The sequence below is a fragment of the Coregonus clupeaformis genome, chromosome 16 (genome assembly GCF_020615455.1).
Source record: "Coregonus clupeaformis isolate EN_2021a chromosome 16, ASM2061545v1, whole genome shotgun sequence".
Taxonomy (NCBI): Eukaryota; Metazoa; Chordata; class Actinopteri; order Salmoniformes; family Salmonidae; genus Coregonus; species Coregonus clupeaformis.
The window spans coordinates 24,468,319-24,485,010 of NC_059207.1; the positions used below are offsets into that span (position 1 = coordinate 24,468,319).

The 16,692-nt window shown below is 43.5% G+C and overlaps 1 protein-coding gene across 1 annotated transcript in view; it reads left to right on the forward strand.

Moving 5' to 3' along the window:
• cmya5 (cardiomyopathy associated 5) overlaps positions 1-14,856 on the forward strand; it is a 115,269-nt gene extending 100,413 nt beyond the window's left edge. Inside the window, exon 14 of the mRNA XM_045225964.1 lies at positions 13,793-14,856. Coding sequence (XP_045081899.1) covers positions 13,793-14,045 — 253 coding nt within the window. The 3' untranslated portion in view covers positions 14,046-14,856. The remainder of the gene's footprint in view (positions 1-13,792) is intronic.
• Positions 14,857-16,692: the final 1,836 nt, after the last annotated feature.

Consider the following 16,692-nt stretch of genomic DNA (forward strand, 5'->3'; position numbering starts at 1 on the left):
CGTTGCTTCAATATATCCACATAATTTTCCTTCCTCATGATGCCATTAATTTTGTGAAGTGCACCAGTCCCTCCTGCAGCAAAGCACCCCCACAGCATGATGCTGCCACCCCCGTTCTTCACGGTTGGGATGGTGTTCTTCGGCTTGCAAGCAACCCCCTTTTTCCTCCAACCATAACGATGGTCATTATGGCCAAACAGTTCCATTTTTGATTTATCAGACCAGAGGACATTTCTCCAAAAAGTACGATCTTTGTCCCCATGTGCAGTTGCAAACCGTAGTCTGGCTTTTTTATGGCAGTTTTGGAGCAGTGGCTTCTTCCTTGCTGAGCGGCCTTTCAGGTTATGTCGATATAGGATTAGTTTTTACTGTGGATATAGATACTTTTGTACCTGTTTCCTCCAGCATCTTCACAAGGTTCTTTGCTGTTGTTCTGGGATTGATATACACTTTTCGCACCAAAGTACGTTCATCTCTAGGAGACAAAACGCATCTTCTTCCTGAGCGGTATGACCGGTGCTTGGTCCCATGGTGTTTGGCTGATTTCTTTTTATTTTCCCATGTTGTCAAGCAAAGAGGCACTGAGTTTGAACGTAGGCCTTGAAATACATCCACAGGTACACAACCAATTAACTCAAATGATGTCAATTAGCCTATCAGAAGCTTCTAAAACCATGACATCATTTTCTGGAATTTTCCAAGCTGTTTAAAGGCACAGTCAACTTAGTGTATTTAAACTTCAGACCCACTGGAATTGTGATACAGTGAATTATAAGACAAATAAAATGTCTGTAAACAATTGTTGGAAAAATTACTTGTGTCATGCACAAAGTAGATGTCCTAAGCGACTTGCCAAAACTATATTTTGTTAACAACAAACTTGTGGAATGGTTGAAAAATGAGTTTTAATGACTCCAACCTAAATGTATGTAAACTTCCGACTTCAACTGTAGGTGAGATTCAAGAGATTGAGGATGAGTTGAAAAGTTTAATCTGGTGTGGAATAGATCAATTACATGGAATGGGGACCGAACCAAATCTAAACCAAACAAAGATTTCTATGTTTGGGCCAAATCAAGGCCAGTCCGGATTGGTTCAGATTTGGTCTGGACCAAAAATCTACGTCTGTGGACGAGATTCCCTAAAAACATGCCACTTCAATACAGCTATGACTTTTTCATAGCAGGCTAGGAGAATTTACACAGCAGGTTAGGAGAATTAACGTAGCAGATTGGAGATTTGGTTAGGAAAAGGGTTAGAAATAGCGAAAATGCTCTCCTAACCTGCTACGGAAAGTAACTTGTGGTGTGTTTTTAGGGAGTCCCGTGCGTGGACGCTGAAATCTAGGCAGGTCTGGACCGCACCAAAAAAAGATAGCCAGATCGGCCTAAAAACACACCACTTCGATACAAGTGACTTATCGTAGCAGGTTAGGAGTGCATTTTCGCTAAAGGACCAAAAAAAGACATCCAAAATACTTCAGCGTAGGTGCCCTTAGTGGGAAGTACCCCAGATTATTATTTGGGGGGGGGGGGTTCTTTCCAAATGCTCACTTACAGTAAATGGTATATGATTAATGGAAAAGTTTCCCAATAGCGATGGAACTTAGCTTATGAGTGTTTTACCGATGCATCGTTTCTATAACGGGCGAAGAACTCACATGCGTTTCCCAAAACACCACGTAGGGAGACCTTTCAATAAGTGCGTCATTAAAACGTGTCGATACTGATAGGATCGAAAGAAAGGCAGCGCTGTTCTCGGATCAGCATTCTCCATTCAAATCTTACCTTAACATTAGATACTGACGACGGATCAGCTCCTAGAGAGAATGTATCACTTATGGCTGCAAATATTGAGGCGGCTTGGTCTAATGCTTAGGCTATGCACTAAATCAAATTTTTGGCACATCACTGCGCACGTTGTTAGGCTACACCATGAAATTGAGACAGAACATACAGACCATAGCTTACAATAAGCGAAATAGAACTCGATTGATTGAACATGAAATTGATTTCAATATGATTTAAATATATAAGAGCACGGCGCTTGTAACGCCAAGGTAGTGGGTTCGATCCCCGGGACCGCCCATACACAAAAAAAAAAATGTATGCACGTATGACTGTAAGTCGCTTTGGATAAAAGCGTCTGCTAAATGGCATATTATTATTATTATTATTATTAGCCTACTGTATCTATCTTTTAATGCAGTCATCTCTGTTTTCATTTGAAGCATCTTTTTAACCCTTTGCTTGTTTATAACAATTGCAAAGACATTGGCAACTTTGTATTGTCGTCAACTTTGTTCTGAAGTTATCGCCAGTCACAGAGAGACAGATAAACATCTTGATTCTATGTTTAGCGGAAATCTTCTGAGTATAAAGTGACACGGAAGGGCAAAAAAGCATCTACCGACCCAGTTCACTGTTCTACGAGTGGTCTGAGTCAGTCGGTAAATAACGAGTGTTTTCAAGTGCAACTTAGGTAGCAATGATTTGGGGAAACAGCTCAAAGATTTAACGCGCCTATGAAGGTTATAACGATGAACTTAGCCCTGAGATGCTTTTTGGAAACCGGGCCCTGGACAATAAAAGACATGCATTTTTTTTTAACATAATTTGAAGCTTAAATTACATTTTCCAAAGAGCCCTTTTGCATGTGGAAATGTTATATCATTAAGCTGTCTGTATTTTTAGATATAGGCCGCTTGTAAATGTGTATTATTGTAAATTCACCATCTTTATTGCATAAAGAAATACAAATACACACATAACTTTAAGCTACATATTCATTTGACAGAGGTACTGCCCATTGATCAGCACAGCAATTGATAAAACAGAACCATGTTTGCAAAACAAGTATTTCTGAGCTTATGTCAATAGTACACAGGTAAGCTAATGGTTACAGAAATTAGGAAGGCAAACAGGCTCTATAGACCTCTACTGTATATATCACTGACTGTGTCCAACACACCACCACCTGTTGTTGTGTTGGGCACCTACTGACCCAATGGCATGTATTGCTAAAATAAAGGTTTAAGGAAATACAGGCAGACACCACATTACCACAAGACTAAACATCTCGCTCAATCAAGCATGATGGTCTTGTAAGTATAAAAGCAAAGCTTGTTTTTTTTTAAAGCTTGAAAATGTAGTGGAATGTGAAGAATCCAATAGAATAACTATAATCGCATTATTGTGGGAGCACTTCCTCTAAGAGTATGAATTAGGCTGTTTGAGGTTTGAATCCTAAGCAACCTGCATACACATTGTTTGAAGTACAATAGACCAACATACAGTAGCTACTGTAGTAGGTCAAAGCTGTGTGCTGGAAAAACTTGGTAGAGCGTAGGGGGAGTTTTCATAGTGCCGTGTAAAAGTATTTAATCCTTTTCTGATTTTCTCTACTGTTGCGTAGTTTTGATACTGAATGTTATCAGATCTTCATCCAAAACCTAATATTACATAAAGGGAACCTTAGTTTACAAATTACAACAAAAATACTTATTTTATTTATTTAATTAACAAAGTTAGGCAAAATCCAATTCCCCGTTTTGAAAAAGTAATTGCCCCATTACACTCAATAACTGGTTGTGCCACCTTTAGCTACAATGACAAGAATCAATGGGTACATACATTAATTTATTAAAAACAAAAAACTATGTTTTAAGTGAGAAGATGTCAATGTCTACTCCACCTACGCTCTACCAAGATTCTCCAGCACACAGATTTGACCTACTACAGTAGCTACTGTATGTTGGTCTATTGTACTTCAAACAATGTGTATGCAGAGTGATAATTTATTGCTAACCAGTGTCAAACAGAGACAAGCTGACAGGGGAGGTCAGTGTGTGGGGCAAAGGCGAATGTAAAGAATCCAATAGAATTACTATAATCGCATTATTGTGGGAGCACTTCCTCTAAGAGTATGAATTAGGCTGTTTGAGGATTGAATCCTAAGCAACCTGCATACACATTGTTTGAAGTACAATAGACCAACACTACCTACTCATTCAAGGATTTTTCTTTATTTGTATTATATTTATTAGTTATTGAGTGCATACATTTACATACATTTTAGTCATTTAGCAGACGCTCTTATCCAGAGCGACTTACAGGAGCAATTAGGGTTAAGTGCCTTGCTCAAGGGCACATTTACATCATTTAGCAGACGCTCTTATCCAGAGCGACTTACAAATTGGTGCATTCACCCTATAGCCAGTGGGAAAACAACTTTACACTTTTTTTTTTTTTTTTTTTTGGGGGTAGAAGGATTACTTTATCCTATCCCAGGTATTCCTTAAAGAGGTGGGGTTTCAAATGTCTCCGGAAGGTGGTGAGTGACTCCGCTGTCCTGGCGTCGTGAGGGAGCTTGTTCCACCATTGGGGTGCCAGAGCAGCGAACAGTTTTGACTGGGCTGAGCGGGAACTATGCTTCCGCAGAGGAAGGGGAGCCAGCAGGCCAGAGGTGGATGAACGCAATGCCCTCGTTTGGGTGTAGAGACTGATCAGAGCCCGAAGGTACGGAGGTGCCGTTCCCCTCACTGCTCCATAGGCAAGCACCATGGTCTTGTAACGGATGCGAGCTTCAACTGGAAGCCAGTGGAGTGTGCGGAGGAGGGGGGTGACGTTAGAGAACTTGGGAAGGTTGAACACCAGACGGGCTGCGGCATTCTGGATGAGTTGTAGGGGTTTAATGGCACAGGCAGGGAGGCCAGCCAACAGCGAGTTGCAGTAATCCAGACGGGAGATGACAAGTGCCTGGATTAGGACCTGTGCCGCTTCCTGTGTAAGGCAGGGTCGTACTCTCCGAATGTTGTAGAGCATGAACCTGCAGGATCGGGTCACCGCCTTGACGTTAGCGGAGAACGACAGGGTGTTGTCCAGGGTCACGCCAAGGCTCTTCGCACTCTGGGAGGAGGACACAACGGAGTTGTCAACCGTGATGGCGAGATCATGGAACGGGCAGTCCTTCCCCGGGAGGAAGAGCAGCTCCGTCTTGCCAGGGTTCAGCTTGAGGTGGTGATCCGTCATCCATACTGATATGTCTGCCAGACATGCAGAGATGCGATTCGCCACCTGGTTATCAGAAGGGGGAAAGGAGAAGATTAGTTGTGTATCGTCAGCGTAGCAATGATAGGAGAGGCCATGTGAGGATATGACAGAGCCAAGTGACTTGGTGTATAGGGAGAATAGGAGAGGGCCTAGAACTGAGCCCTGGGGGACACCAGTGGTGAGAGCACGTGGTGCGGAGACAGCTTCTCGCCATGCCACTTGGTAGGAGCGACCGGTCAGGTAGGACGCAATCCAGGAGTGAGCCGCGCCGGAGATGCCCAGCTCGGAGAGGGTGGAGAGGAGGATCTGATGGTTCACAGTATCAAAGGCAGCAGACAGGTCTAGAAGGACAAGAGCAGAGGAGAGAGAGTTAGCTTTAGCAGTGCGGAGAGCCTCCGTGACACAGAGAAGAGCAGTCTCAGTTGAAACACCAGTCCTGAAACCTGACTGGTTTGGATCAAGAAGGTCATTCTGAGAGAGATAGCAAGAGAGTTGGCTAAAGACGGCACGCTTTAGCCAAAAGAAAGAAGGGGTACTGGTCTGTAGTTGTTGACATCAGTGGGATCGAGTGTTGGTTTTTTGAGAAGGGGTGCAACTCTCGCTCTCTTGAAGACGGAAGGGACATGGCCAGCGGTCAAGGATGAGTTGATCAGCGAGGTGAGGTAGGGGAGAAGGTCACCGGAGATGGTCTGGAGAAGAGAGGAGGGGATGGGGTCAAGTGGGCAGGTTGTTGGGCGGCCTGCAGTCACAAGTCGGAGGATTTTATCTGGAGAGAGAGGGGAGAAAGAAGTCAAAGCATAGGGTAGGGCAGTGTGAGTAGGACCAGCAGTGTCATTAGACTTAACAAAAGAGGATCGGATGTCGTCAACCTTCTTTTCAAAGTGGTTGACGAAGTCATCCACAGAGAGAGAGGGGGAGGGGGGGGGGATTCAGCAGGGAGGAAAATGTGGCAAAGAGCTTCCTAGGGTTAGAGGCAGATGCTTGGAATTTAGAGTGGTAGAAAGTGGCCTTAGCAGCAGAAACAGATGAAGAAAATGTAGAGAGGAGGGAGTGAAAAGATGCCAGGTCGGCAGGGAGTTTAGTTTTCTTCCATTTCCGCTCCGCTGCCCGGAGCTCTGTTCTGTGAGCTCGCAATGAGTCATCAAGCCATGGAGCTGGAGGGGAGGACCGAGCCGACCGGGAGGATAGGGGACACAGAGAGTCAAAGGATGCAGAAAGGGAGGAGAGGAGGGTTGAGGAGGCAGAATCTGGAGATTGGAGGGAGAAGGGTTGAGCAGAGGGAAGAGATGATAGGATGGAAGAGGAGAGAGTAGTGGGAGAGAGAGAGCGAAGGTTGCGGCGGCGCATTACCATCTGTGTAGGGGCAGAGTGAGTAGTGTTGGAGGAGAGCGAGAGAGAAAAGGAAACAAAGTAGTGGTCGGAGACATGGAGGGGAGTTGCAGTGAGATTAGTAGAAGAGCAGCATCTAGTAAAGATGAGGTCAAGCGTATTGCCTGCCTTGTGAGTAGGGGGACGGTGAGAGGGTGAGGTCAAAAGAGGAGAGGAGTGGAAAGAAGGAGGCAGAGAGAAATGAGTCAAATGTGGACGTAGGGAGGTTGAAATCCCCCAAAACTGTGAGGGGTGAGCCATCCTCAGGAAAGGAACTTATCAAGGCGTCAAGCTCATTGATGAACTCTCCAAGGGAACCTGGAGGGCGATAGATGACAAGGATATTAAGCTTAAATGGGCTAGTGACTGTGACAGCATGGAATTCAAATGAGGAGATAGACAGATGGGTTAGGGGAAAAATTGAGAATGTCCACTTGGGAGAGATGAGGATTCCTGTGCCACCACCCCTCTGACCAGATGCTCTCGGGGTATGCGAGAACACATGGTCAGACGAGGAGAGAGCAGTAGGAGTAGCAGTGTTTTCAGTGGTAATCCATGTTTCCGTCAGCGCCAGGAAGTCGAGGGACTGGAGGTTAGCATAGGCTGGGATGAAGTCAGCTTTGTTGGCAGCAGAACGGCAGTTCCAGAGGCTGCCTGAGACCTGGAACTCCAGGTGTGGGGTGCGTGCAGGGACCACCAGGTTAGAGAGGCAGCAGCCACGCGGTGTGAGGCGTTTGTGTAGCCTGTGCAGAGAGGGAGAGAACAGGGATAGGCAGAGGCATAGTTGACAGGCTGTAGCAAATGGCTACAATAATGCAGAGGAGATCGGAATGAAATGAACTAAACATCTGGGAGAGGAGAGAGCAGGGCCTCCCTCACCAAAACTTCCACCTCAGAAACTATAATTGTTTCACTGAACCACCCTAACAAAAACTCTCCCAACTTCCACCTTTAGAAATCAGAATTGTTGTGAACCACAGCGGTTCAATGTTTCAAGGAATAGACTCAACCCACTTTATTCAGCTAGCTAACTATGACACCATAGCTAACTAGCATGCTAGCATCCAATAACACACAGTTTAGCACCAACACTTGGTCACAACAAACCACCAATAGTGTGTTAACACACTAAACAGATAATTCATGTCCGTGTCTAGTTCCTTTCATACAATAATTAAACGTTGGCTAGCTAGCACAAATAAATTGTATTTAGCTGCCACAGTACCGCACACAATGGCTACTGTGTTGACTCTGTTCGAAAAACGGCTAGCTAGCTAGCTTCGTGCTAAACAATGCTAACCTACAATAACTACCCACAACAGCCCACGATGCCTAACTATGACACCATAGCTAACTAGCATGCTAGCATCCAATAACACACAGTTTAGCACCAATACTTGGTTACAACAAACTACCAATAGTGTGTTAACACACTAAACAGATAATTAGTGTCCGTGTCTAGTTCCTTTCATAACGCAGTTCCTAAACAGCGCCGGAAGAAGATGGCTGCCGTTTTACAGCCCTCTAACCAATTGTACTACTATGTGTGTTTTTCCGCGTTATTTGTAATTTATTTTGTACATAATGTTTCTGCCATCGTCTCTTATAACCAAAGAGAGCTTCTGGATATCAGGACAGCGATTACTCACCTCGCGTTGGACGAATACTTTTTCTTCAACGAGGCGTTCGCGAAGGATATTCTACAGACACCCAACAAGGCCCAGATCCCCGTCATTCGCGTGAGGAAGAGACGGAGATATCGTGGGACGCAGATCCGGGTGCCTTGTAAGGATCCGACGGCGAACGAGTAAACTGCCTCTCCCATCAATCCTATTAGCCAATGTTCAATCTTTTGAGAATAAAATTGACGATTTAAGATTACGGTTATCCTACCAACGGGACATTAAAAACTGTAATATCTTATGTTTCACGGAGTCGTGGCTGAACGACAACAATGACAACATTCAGCTAGCAGGCTATACGCTACATCGGCAGGACAGAACGGCAGACTCCGGTAAGACGAGGGGTGGCGGTCTCTGTATATTTGTAAACAACAGCTGGTGCACAAAATCAAATACTAAGGAAGTCTCGAGGTTTTGCTCGCCTGAGGTAGAGTATCTTATGATAAGCTGTAGACCACACTATTTACCAAGAGAGTTTTCATCTATATTTTTCATAGCTGTCTATTTACCACCACAAACCAATGCTGGCATTAAGATTGCACTGAATGAGTTGTACAAGGCCATTAATCAACAGGAAAACGCTCATCCAGATGCAGCGCTCCTAGTAGCCGGGGACTTTAATGCAGGGAAACTTAAATCCGTTCTACCTCATTTCTACCAGCATGTTAAATGTGCAACCAGAGGGGAAAAAACTCTAGACCACCTTTACTCCACACACAGAGAGGCATACAAAGCTCTCCCTCGCCCTCCATTTGGCAAATCTGACCATAACTCTATCCTCCTGATTCCTGCTTATAAGCAAAAACTGAAGCAGGAAGCACCAGTGATTCGGCTAATAAAAAAGTGGTCAGATGACGCAGATGCTAAGCTACAGGACTGTTTTGCTAGCACAGACTGGAACATGTTCCGGGGAGTCTTCAGACAGCATTGAGGAGTACACCACATCAGTCACTGGCTTCATCAATAAGTGCATCGATGATGTCGTCCCCACAGTGACCGTACGTACATACCCCAACCAGAAGCCATGGATTACAGGAAACATCCGCACTGAGCTAAAGGGTAGAGCTGCCGCTTTCAAGGAACGGGACTCTAACCCGGACGCTTATAAGAAATCCCGCTATGACCTCCGACGAACCATCAAACAGGCAAAGAGTCAATACAGGTCTAAGATTGAATCATACTACACTGGCTCTGACGCTCGTCGGATGTGGCAGGGCTTGAAAACTATTACAGACTACAAAGGGAAGCACAGCCGCGAGCTGCCCAGTGACACAAGCCTACCAGACGAGCTAAACCACTTCTATGCTCGCTTCGAGGCAAGCAACACTGAAGCATGCATGAGAGCACCAGCTGTTCCGGACGACTATGTGATCACGCTCTCCGTAGCCGATGTGAGTAAGACTTTTAAGCAGGTCAACATTCACAAGGCCGCAGGGCCAGACGGATTACCAGGACGTGTACTCCGAGCATGTGCTGACCAACTGGCAAGTGTCTTCACTGACATTTTCAACATGTCCCTGACTGAGTCTGTAATACCAACATGTTTCAAGCAGACCACCATAGTCCCCGTGCCCAAGAACTCTAAGATAACCTGCCTAAATGACTACCGACCCGTAGCACTGACGTCTGTAGCCATGAAGTGCTTTGAAAGACTGGTCATGGCTCACATCAACAGCATAATCCCAGAAACCCTAGACCCACTCCAATTTGCATACCGCCCCAACAGATCCACAGATGATGCAATCTCTATCGCACTCCACACTGCCCTTTCCCACCTGGACAAGAGGAACACCTACGTGAGAATGCTATTCATTGACTACAGCTCAGCATTCAACACCATAGTGCCCTCTAAGCTCATCACTAAGCTAAGGATCCTGGGACTAAACACCTCCCTCTGCAACTGGATCCTGGACTTCCTGACGGGCCGCCCCCAGGTGGTAAGGGTAGGTAACAACACATCTGCCACACTGATCCTCAACACGGGGGCCCCTCAGGGGTGCGTGCTCAGTCCCCTCCTGTACTCTCTGTTCACCCATGACTGCATGGCCAGGCACGACTCCAACACCATCATTAAGTTTGCCGACGACACAACAGTGGTAGGCCTGATCACCGACAACGATGAGACAGCCTATAGGGAGGAGGTCAGAGATCTGGCCGTGTGGTGCCAGGACAACAACCTCTCCCTCAACGTGACCAAGACAAAGGAGATGATTGTGGACTACAGGAAAAAAAAGAGGACTGAGCACGCCCCCATTCTCATCGACGGGGCAGTAGTGGAACAGGTTGAGAGCTTCAAGTTCCTTGGTGTCCACATCACCAACGAACTATCATGGTCCAATCACACCAGAGGGTAGTGCGTACGGCCCAGTACATCACTGGGGCAAAGCTCCCTGCCATCCAGGACCTCTATACCAGGCGGTGTCAGAGGAAGGCCCTCAAAATTGTCAAAGACTCCAGCCACCCTAGTCATAGACTGTTCTCTCTGCTACCGCACGGCAAGCGGTACCGGAGTGCCAAGTCTAGGTCCAAAAGACTTCTCAACAGCTTCTACCCCCAAGCCATAAGACTCCTGAACAGCTAATCATGGCTACCCGGACTATTTGCACTGCCCCCCACCCCATCCTTTTTACGCTGCTGCTACTCTGTTAAGTATTTATGCATAGTCACTTTAACTCTACCCACATGTACATATTACCTCAACTACCTCAACTAGCCGGTGCCCCCGCACATTGACTATGCAACGGTACCCCCCTGTATATATAGCCTCCCTACTGTCACTTTATTTTACTGTATATATAGCCTCCCTACTGTTTATTTTACTTCTGCTCTTTTTTTCTCAACACTTTTTTGTTGTTGTTTTATTCTTACTTTTTTGTTTAAAATAAATGCACTGTTGGTTAAGGGCTGTAAGTAAGCATTTCACTGTAATGTCTGCACCTGTTGGATTCGGCGCATGTGACCAATAAAATTTGATTTGATTTGATTTGATTAAACGTTGGCTAGCTAGCACAAGTATATTGTATTTAGCTACTACAGTACAGTTAGCTGGTCGTGTTACTTTGGTCTCCCGTGTTACTGGCCCCCCGTGGGAAACGAACCCACAACCCTGGCGTTGCAAGCGCAATGCTCTACCAACTGAGCTACAGGGGTCTAGTAGTAACCAAAAAAGTGTTAAACACACACATACATAAATACAAATATATATATGCGCAGTGAAAAAAGTATTTAATCCCTTTCTGATTTTCTCTATTTTTCCATAGTTTTGATACTGAATGTTATGAGATCTTCAACCAAAACCTAATATTAGATAAAAGGAACCTGAGTTTACAAATAACAAAAACAATGTGTACTTATTTTATTTATTTAATTAACAAAGTTATGCAAAACCCAATTCCCCTGTGTGAAAAAGTAATTGCCCCCTTACACTCAATAACACATACAGTGGGGAAAAAAAGTATTTAGTCAGCCACCAATTGTCCAAGTTCTCCCACTTAAAAAGATGAGAGAGGCCTGTAATTTTCATCATAGGTGCACGTCAACTATGACAGACAAATTGAGGAAAAAAAATCCAGAAAATCACATTGTAGGATTTTTAATGAATTTATTAGCAAATTATGGTGGAAAATAAGTATTTGGTCACCTACAAACAAGCAAGATTTCTGGCTCTCACAGACCTGTAACTTCTTCTTTAAGAGGCTCCTCTGTCCTCCACTCGTTACCTGTATTAATGGCACCTGTTTGAACTTGTTATCAGTATAAAAGACACCTGTCCACAACCTCAAACAGTCACACTCCAAACTCCACTATGGCCAAGACCAAAGAGCTGTCAAAGGACACCAGAAACAAAATAGTAGACCTGCACCAGGCTGGGAAGACTGAATCTGCAATAGGTAAGCATCTTGGTTTGAAGAAATCAACTGTGGGAGCAATTAGTAGGAAATGGAAGACATACAAGACCACTGATAATCTCCCTTGATCTGGGGCTCCACGCAAGATCTCACCCCGTGGGGTCAAAATGATCACAAGAACGGTGAGCAAAAATCCCAGAACCACACGGGGGGACCTAGTGAATGACCTGCAGAGAGCTGGGACCAAAGTAACAAAGCCTACCATCAGTAACACACTACGCCGCCAGGGACTCAAATCCTGCAGTGCTAGACGTGTCCCCCTGCTTAAGACAGTACATGTCCAGGCCCGTCTGAAGTTTGCTAGAGTGCATTTGGATGATCCAGAAGAGGATTGGGAGAATGTCATATGGTCAGATGAAACCAAAATATAACTTTTTGGTAAAAACTCAACTCGTCGTGTTTGAAGGACAAAGAATGCTGAGTTGCATCCAAAGAACACCATACCTACTATGAAGCATGGGGGGTGGAAACATCATGCTTTGGGGCTGTTTTTCTGCAAAGGGACCAGGACGACTGATCCGTGTAAAGGAAAGAATGAATGGGGCCATGTATCGTGAGATTTTTTGTGAAAACCTCCTTCCATCAGTAAGGGCATTGAAGATGAAACGTGGCTGGGTCTTTCAGCATGACAATGATCCCAAACACACCGCCCGGGCAACAAAGGAGTGGCTTCGTAAGAAGCATTTCAAGGTCCTGGAGTGGCCTAGCCAGTCTCCAGATCTCAACCCCATAGAAAATCTTTGGAGGGAGTTGAAAGTCTGTGTTGCCCAGCGACAGCCCCAAAACATCACTGCTGTAGAGGAGATCTGCATGGAGGAATGGGCCAAAATACCAGCAACAGTGTGTGAAAACCTTGTGAAGACTTACAGAAAACGTTTGACCTGTGTCATTGCCAACAAAGGGTATATAACAAAGTATTGAGAAACTTTTGTTATTGACCAAATACTTATTTTCCACCATCATTTGCAAATAAAATCATTAAAAATCCTTCAATGTGATTTTCTGGATTTTTTTTTCTCATTTTGTCTGTCATAGTTGACGTGTACCTATGATGAAAATTACAGGCCTCTCTCTTCTTTTTAAGTGGGAGAACTTGCACAATTTGTGGCTGACTAAATACTTTTTTTCCCCACTGTATGGACTAATGTAGTAACCAAAAAAGTGTTACTCAATATTTTAGATTAGAGATTCTTCAAATAGCCACCCTTTACCTTGATGACAGCTTTGCACAATCTTGGCATTCTCTCAACAAGCTTCACGAGATAGTCACCTGGAATGCGTTTCAATTAACAGGTGTGCCTTCTTAAAAGTTAATTTGTGGGATTTTTTTCCTTCTTTTCAGCCAATCAGTTGTGTTGTGACAAGGTAGGGGGGGGGTATACAGAAAATAGCCCTATTTGGTAAAAGACAAAGTCCATATTATGGCAAGAACAGCTCAAATAACCAAAGAGAAACGACAGTCCATCATTACTTCAAGACATGAAGGTCACTCAATACTGAACATTTCAGGAACGTAGTGGTGTGGTGAGGAGAAGTGATTAGGTAAAAATGGTGTTCTACGTTTTCAATTGTTTGACGGAAACGTTGTAATTTTGCTGAAGAACAGACAGCGCATCACAAAGACCCTCCCACAACCCACTACCCCCATTGAAAACCATTTAGTTGCTGTGTTTTTTATGCAAACTTTACTGGCAGTAAAATAGTGCTGTGTTAGGCTAATGCTAACTATTCCAAAATGTATTTTCTCACTCACTCTCTCTTATTCCCTCACGTCTCTCTCTAGTTGTCGGTTTGAGCTGCTCCATGGCAGTGTTCAGTCTGATGTGTTCGTGGGGGAGGTGCCGTCTCATATTGGCACACTGCTAGACTACCAGCATGGCCGTCTGTCCTTCTATAACACCCGGAGCGGCCAGCTGCTAGGGACCCTCGCTCACCGCTTCACCCAACCATGCCACCCTGTCCTGGGCATGGAGCAGCCAGGCAGCCTGAAAGTCAGCATGACCCTGGAGGTGGCCGACTTCGCCAAGCACAGCTAGGCAAGCACCAGATCTTCCCTATGCAAGCTATGTGATCAAAAGTACCCATGGATTTAATAGAAATCAACATTTATAAAGCTATAACAGTGAAAGCTACAGTTTTTATGGAATAAATAGCCAGCCTCTGGACTCCTCTCCCCCGCATATTAAGAACTTGTGTAGCTGGTGTTCTTTAGCTGTTCTCTCCCCGATGAGGGTGGTGCCTATACGTAGATGTATCAGGACAATCACTGACTCAGTGATGAGAGAGAGACAGGAGTGAGAGAGGAAGAACTGTAGTTGCTTCAGTAGTATAGCTTTGAAAGAAAGTGCAATTCTTGAAGGTAATAGGAAAAACATAATTGGAGCAAAAGTCAATATCTATCGGTCAATTATTGCTGTTTTATTTCTGTTGTGAATTTGACTGAGTGTGTTCTTGTTGAGGTGAAATGTTTCATCTCTGAGATTGGTATTAATTCATCTTTTGGTTATATTTTTTTTTAAGTTTTGTAAATTGTTTTGCGTGCTTTAGTTTATCCAGTATCTCCTTCTCTCTTTTCTCAGCAGTCTTACTCATTTCTCCTAGTGCCTTTAGTAGAAACAGTAGGCACAGACTACCGAGATGCATATTCAACTGTATGCAACTACCAGGGTATTGAACCCAGGTGGTCTGTGTGACTCAATACTGTGTTAGCCCACTGAGCTACGTAAAAGCAAGTCAAGGTCATTACTTGGAGATGGTGTTGATAAAGACTGAAGTAACTATTTTGTTTAAAGCACTACCTGTGTTTCATGTTGTGAATACTTTTGTATAAATAACCTTGTAAACAGATATGTTGTATCTCTTCTGTGTGTATTTGTTTGGAATCATTTCTGAATGATGAATGTTTGTTTTTTCTCTTTGTTGAATGTCTTCATATTAGAGTCTGATGAAGAGATGGTTATTTTTGTATTTGAGATGGGACTGAACAAACTCCTAAGGTGATCTAGGACGATCTTTTATTTATGAACTGAAAGACAACACATTGTAACACAGGCGATACCTGACAACCACAACAGCTTTAGACTGATGTGACAGCATGCACTAAACCAGAGAATGCAGTTATCAGGAGCAATTACAACAAAGAATGTCATCACTTCCTAAAAGATTAAGGACTCAATTAAATCCGTATCTCTGAAGTTCAGCGTTATAGCGCGCTTGAAGTTTAAAGGTAATTTCCAATTGACCCGACATATGCAGGTTTTACCATGAATGCAGTCTCCATGAACAGAGAACATTGCCGTTACATTTCAATCACACTATAGCGCTGAACTTCGGCATTACGGATTTAATTTGGCCCTAAAACAAGGTCATGAATGAGCAGCATTAGGTCAAAATGAAATATGAATATTCTTGGACAAATACAAGGAGATATTTTCTGGAAAGTATCAATTTATTTTTAATAAACAGGACGGACAAACATAAATGACAATCCAGCAAAGCCCCAACCCAACCCACCCTGAAATAAAATACAGGACACAAACAAATTAGGAAATATGCTTCTTGTGGCACATGCAAACTGTGGAATCACTGCCTTACGGTAAGTTTTACTCAAACGTCGCAAAACATGCGCCACATCACCACAATTAGATTCACGCAACTTGGAAGAGAGCTTGATTTTGGCTGCTTTAGGGCACGCCGCTATATTTGACACAAGTTATAATGCGTACCGTGATCTGAATGCAAAAAAATGTGGCATGGAAAAGTGTTGCAGCACAAGTTAAGATGCCAGGTTGGTTAATATAGAATTACAGTGCTTTGCAAAAGTACTCATCCCCCTTGGTGTTTTCCCTATTTTGTTGCATTACAACCTGTAATTTAATTAGATTTTTATTTGGATTTCATGTAATGGACAGACACAAAATAGTCCAAATTGGTGAAGTGAAATGAAAAAAATTACTTGTTTCAAAAAATTCTAAAAAAGAAATAACGGAAAAGTGGTGTGTGTATATATATATATTCACCTGCTTTGCTATGAAGCCCCTAAAAAAGATCTGGTGCAATATAATTAGTTAAATAAAGTCCACCTGTGTGCAATCTAAGTGTCACATGATCTCAGTATATACAGTTGAATTCAGAAGATTACATACACTTACGTTGGAGTCATTAAAACTCGTTTTTCAACCACTCCACAAATTTCTTGTTAACAAACTATGTCCAAACTTTTGACTGGTACTGTAAATGTAGAGATATATAGAGAGAGATATAGAGATATATAAATACACACATACACACAGTATATACAGTGCATTCGGAAAGTATTCAGACCGCTTCCCTTTTTCCACATTTTGTTATATTACAGCCTTATTCTAAAATGGATTAATTTGTTTTTCCTCATCAATCTACACACAATACCTCATGACAAAGAAAAAATAGATTTTTTAGAAATGTTTGCAAATGTATTAAAAATAAACTGAAATATCAAATTTACATAAGTATTCAGACACTATACTCAGAACTTTGTTGAAGTACCTTTGGCAGCGATTACAGCCTTGAGTCTTCTTGGGTATAAGGCCATAAACTTGGCACACCTGTATTTGGTGAGTTTCTCCCATTATTCTCTGCAAATCCTCTCAAGCTCTGTAAGGTTGGATGGGGAGCATCAATGCACAGTTATTTTCAGGTCTC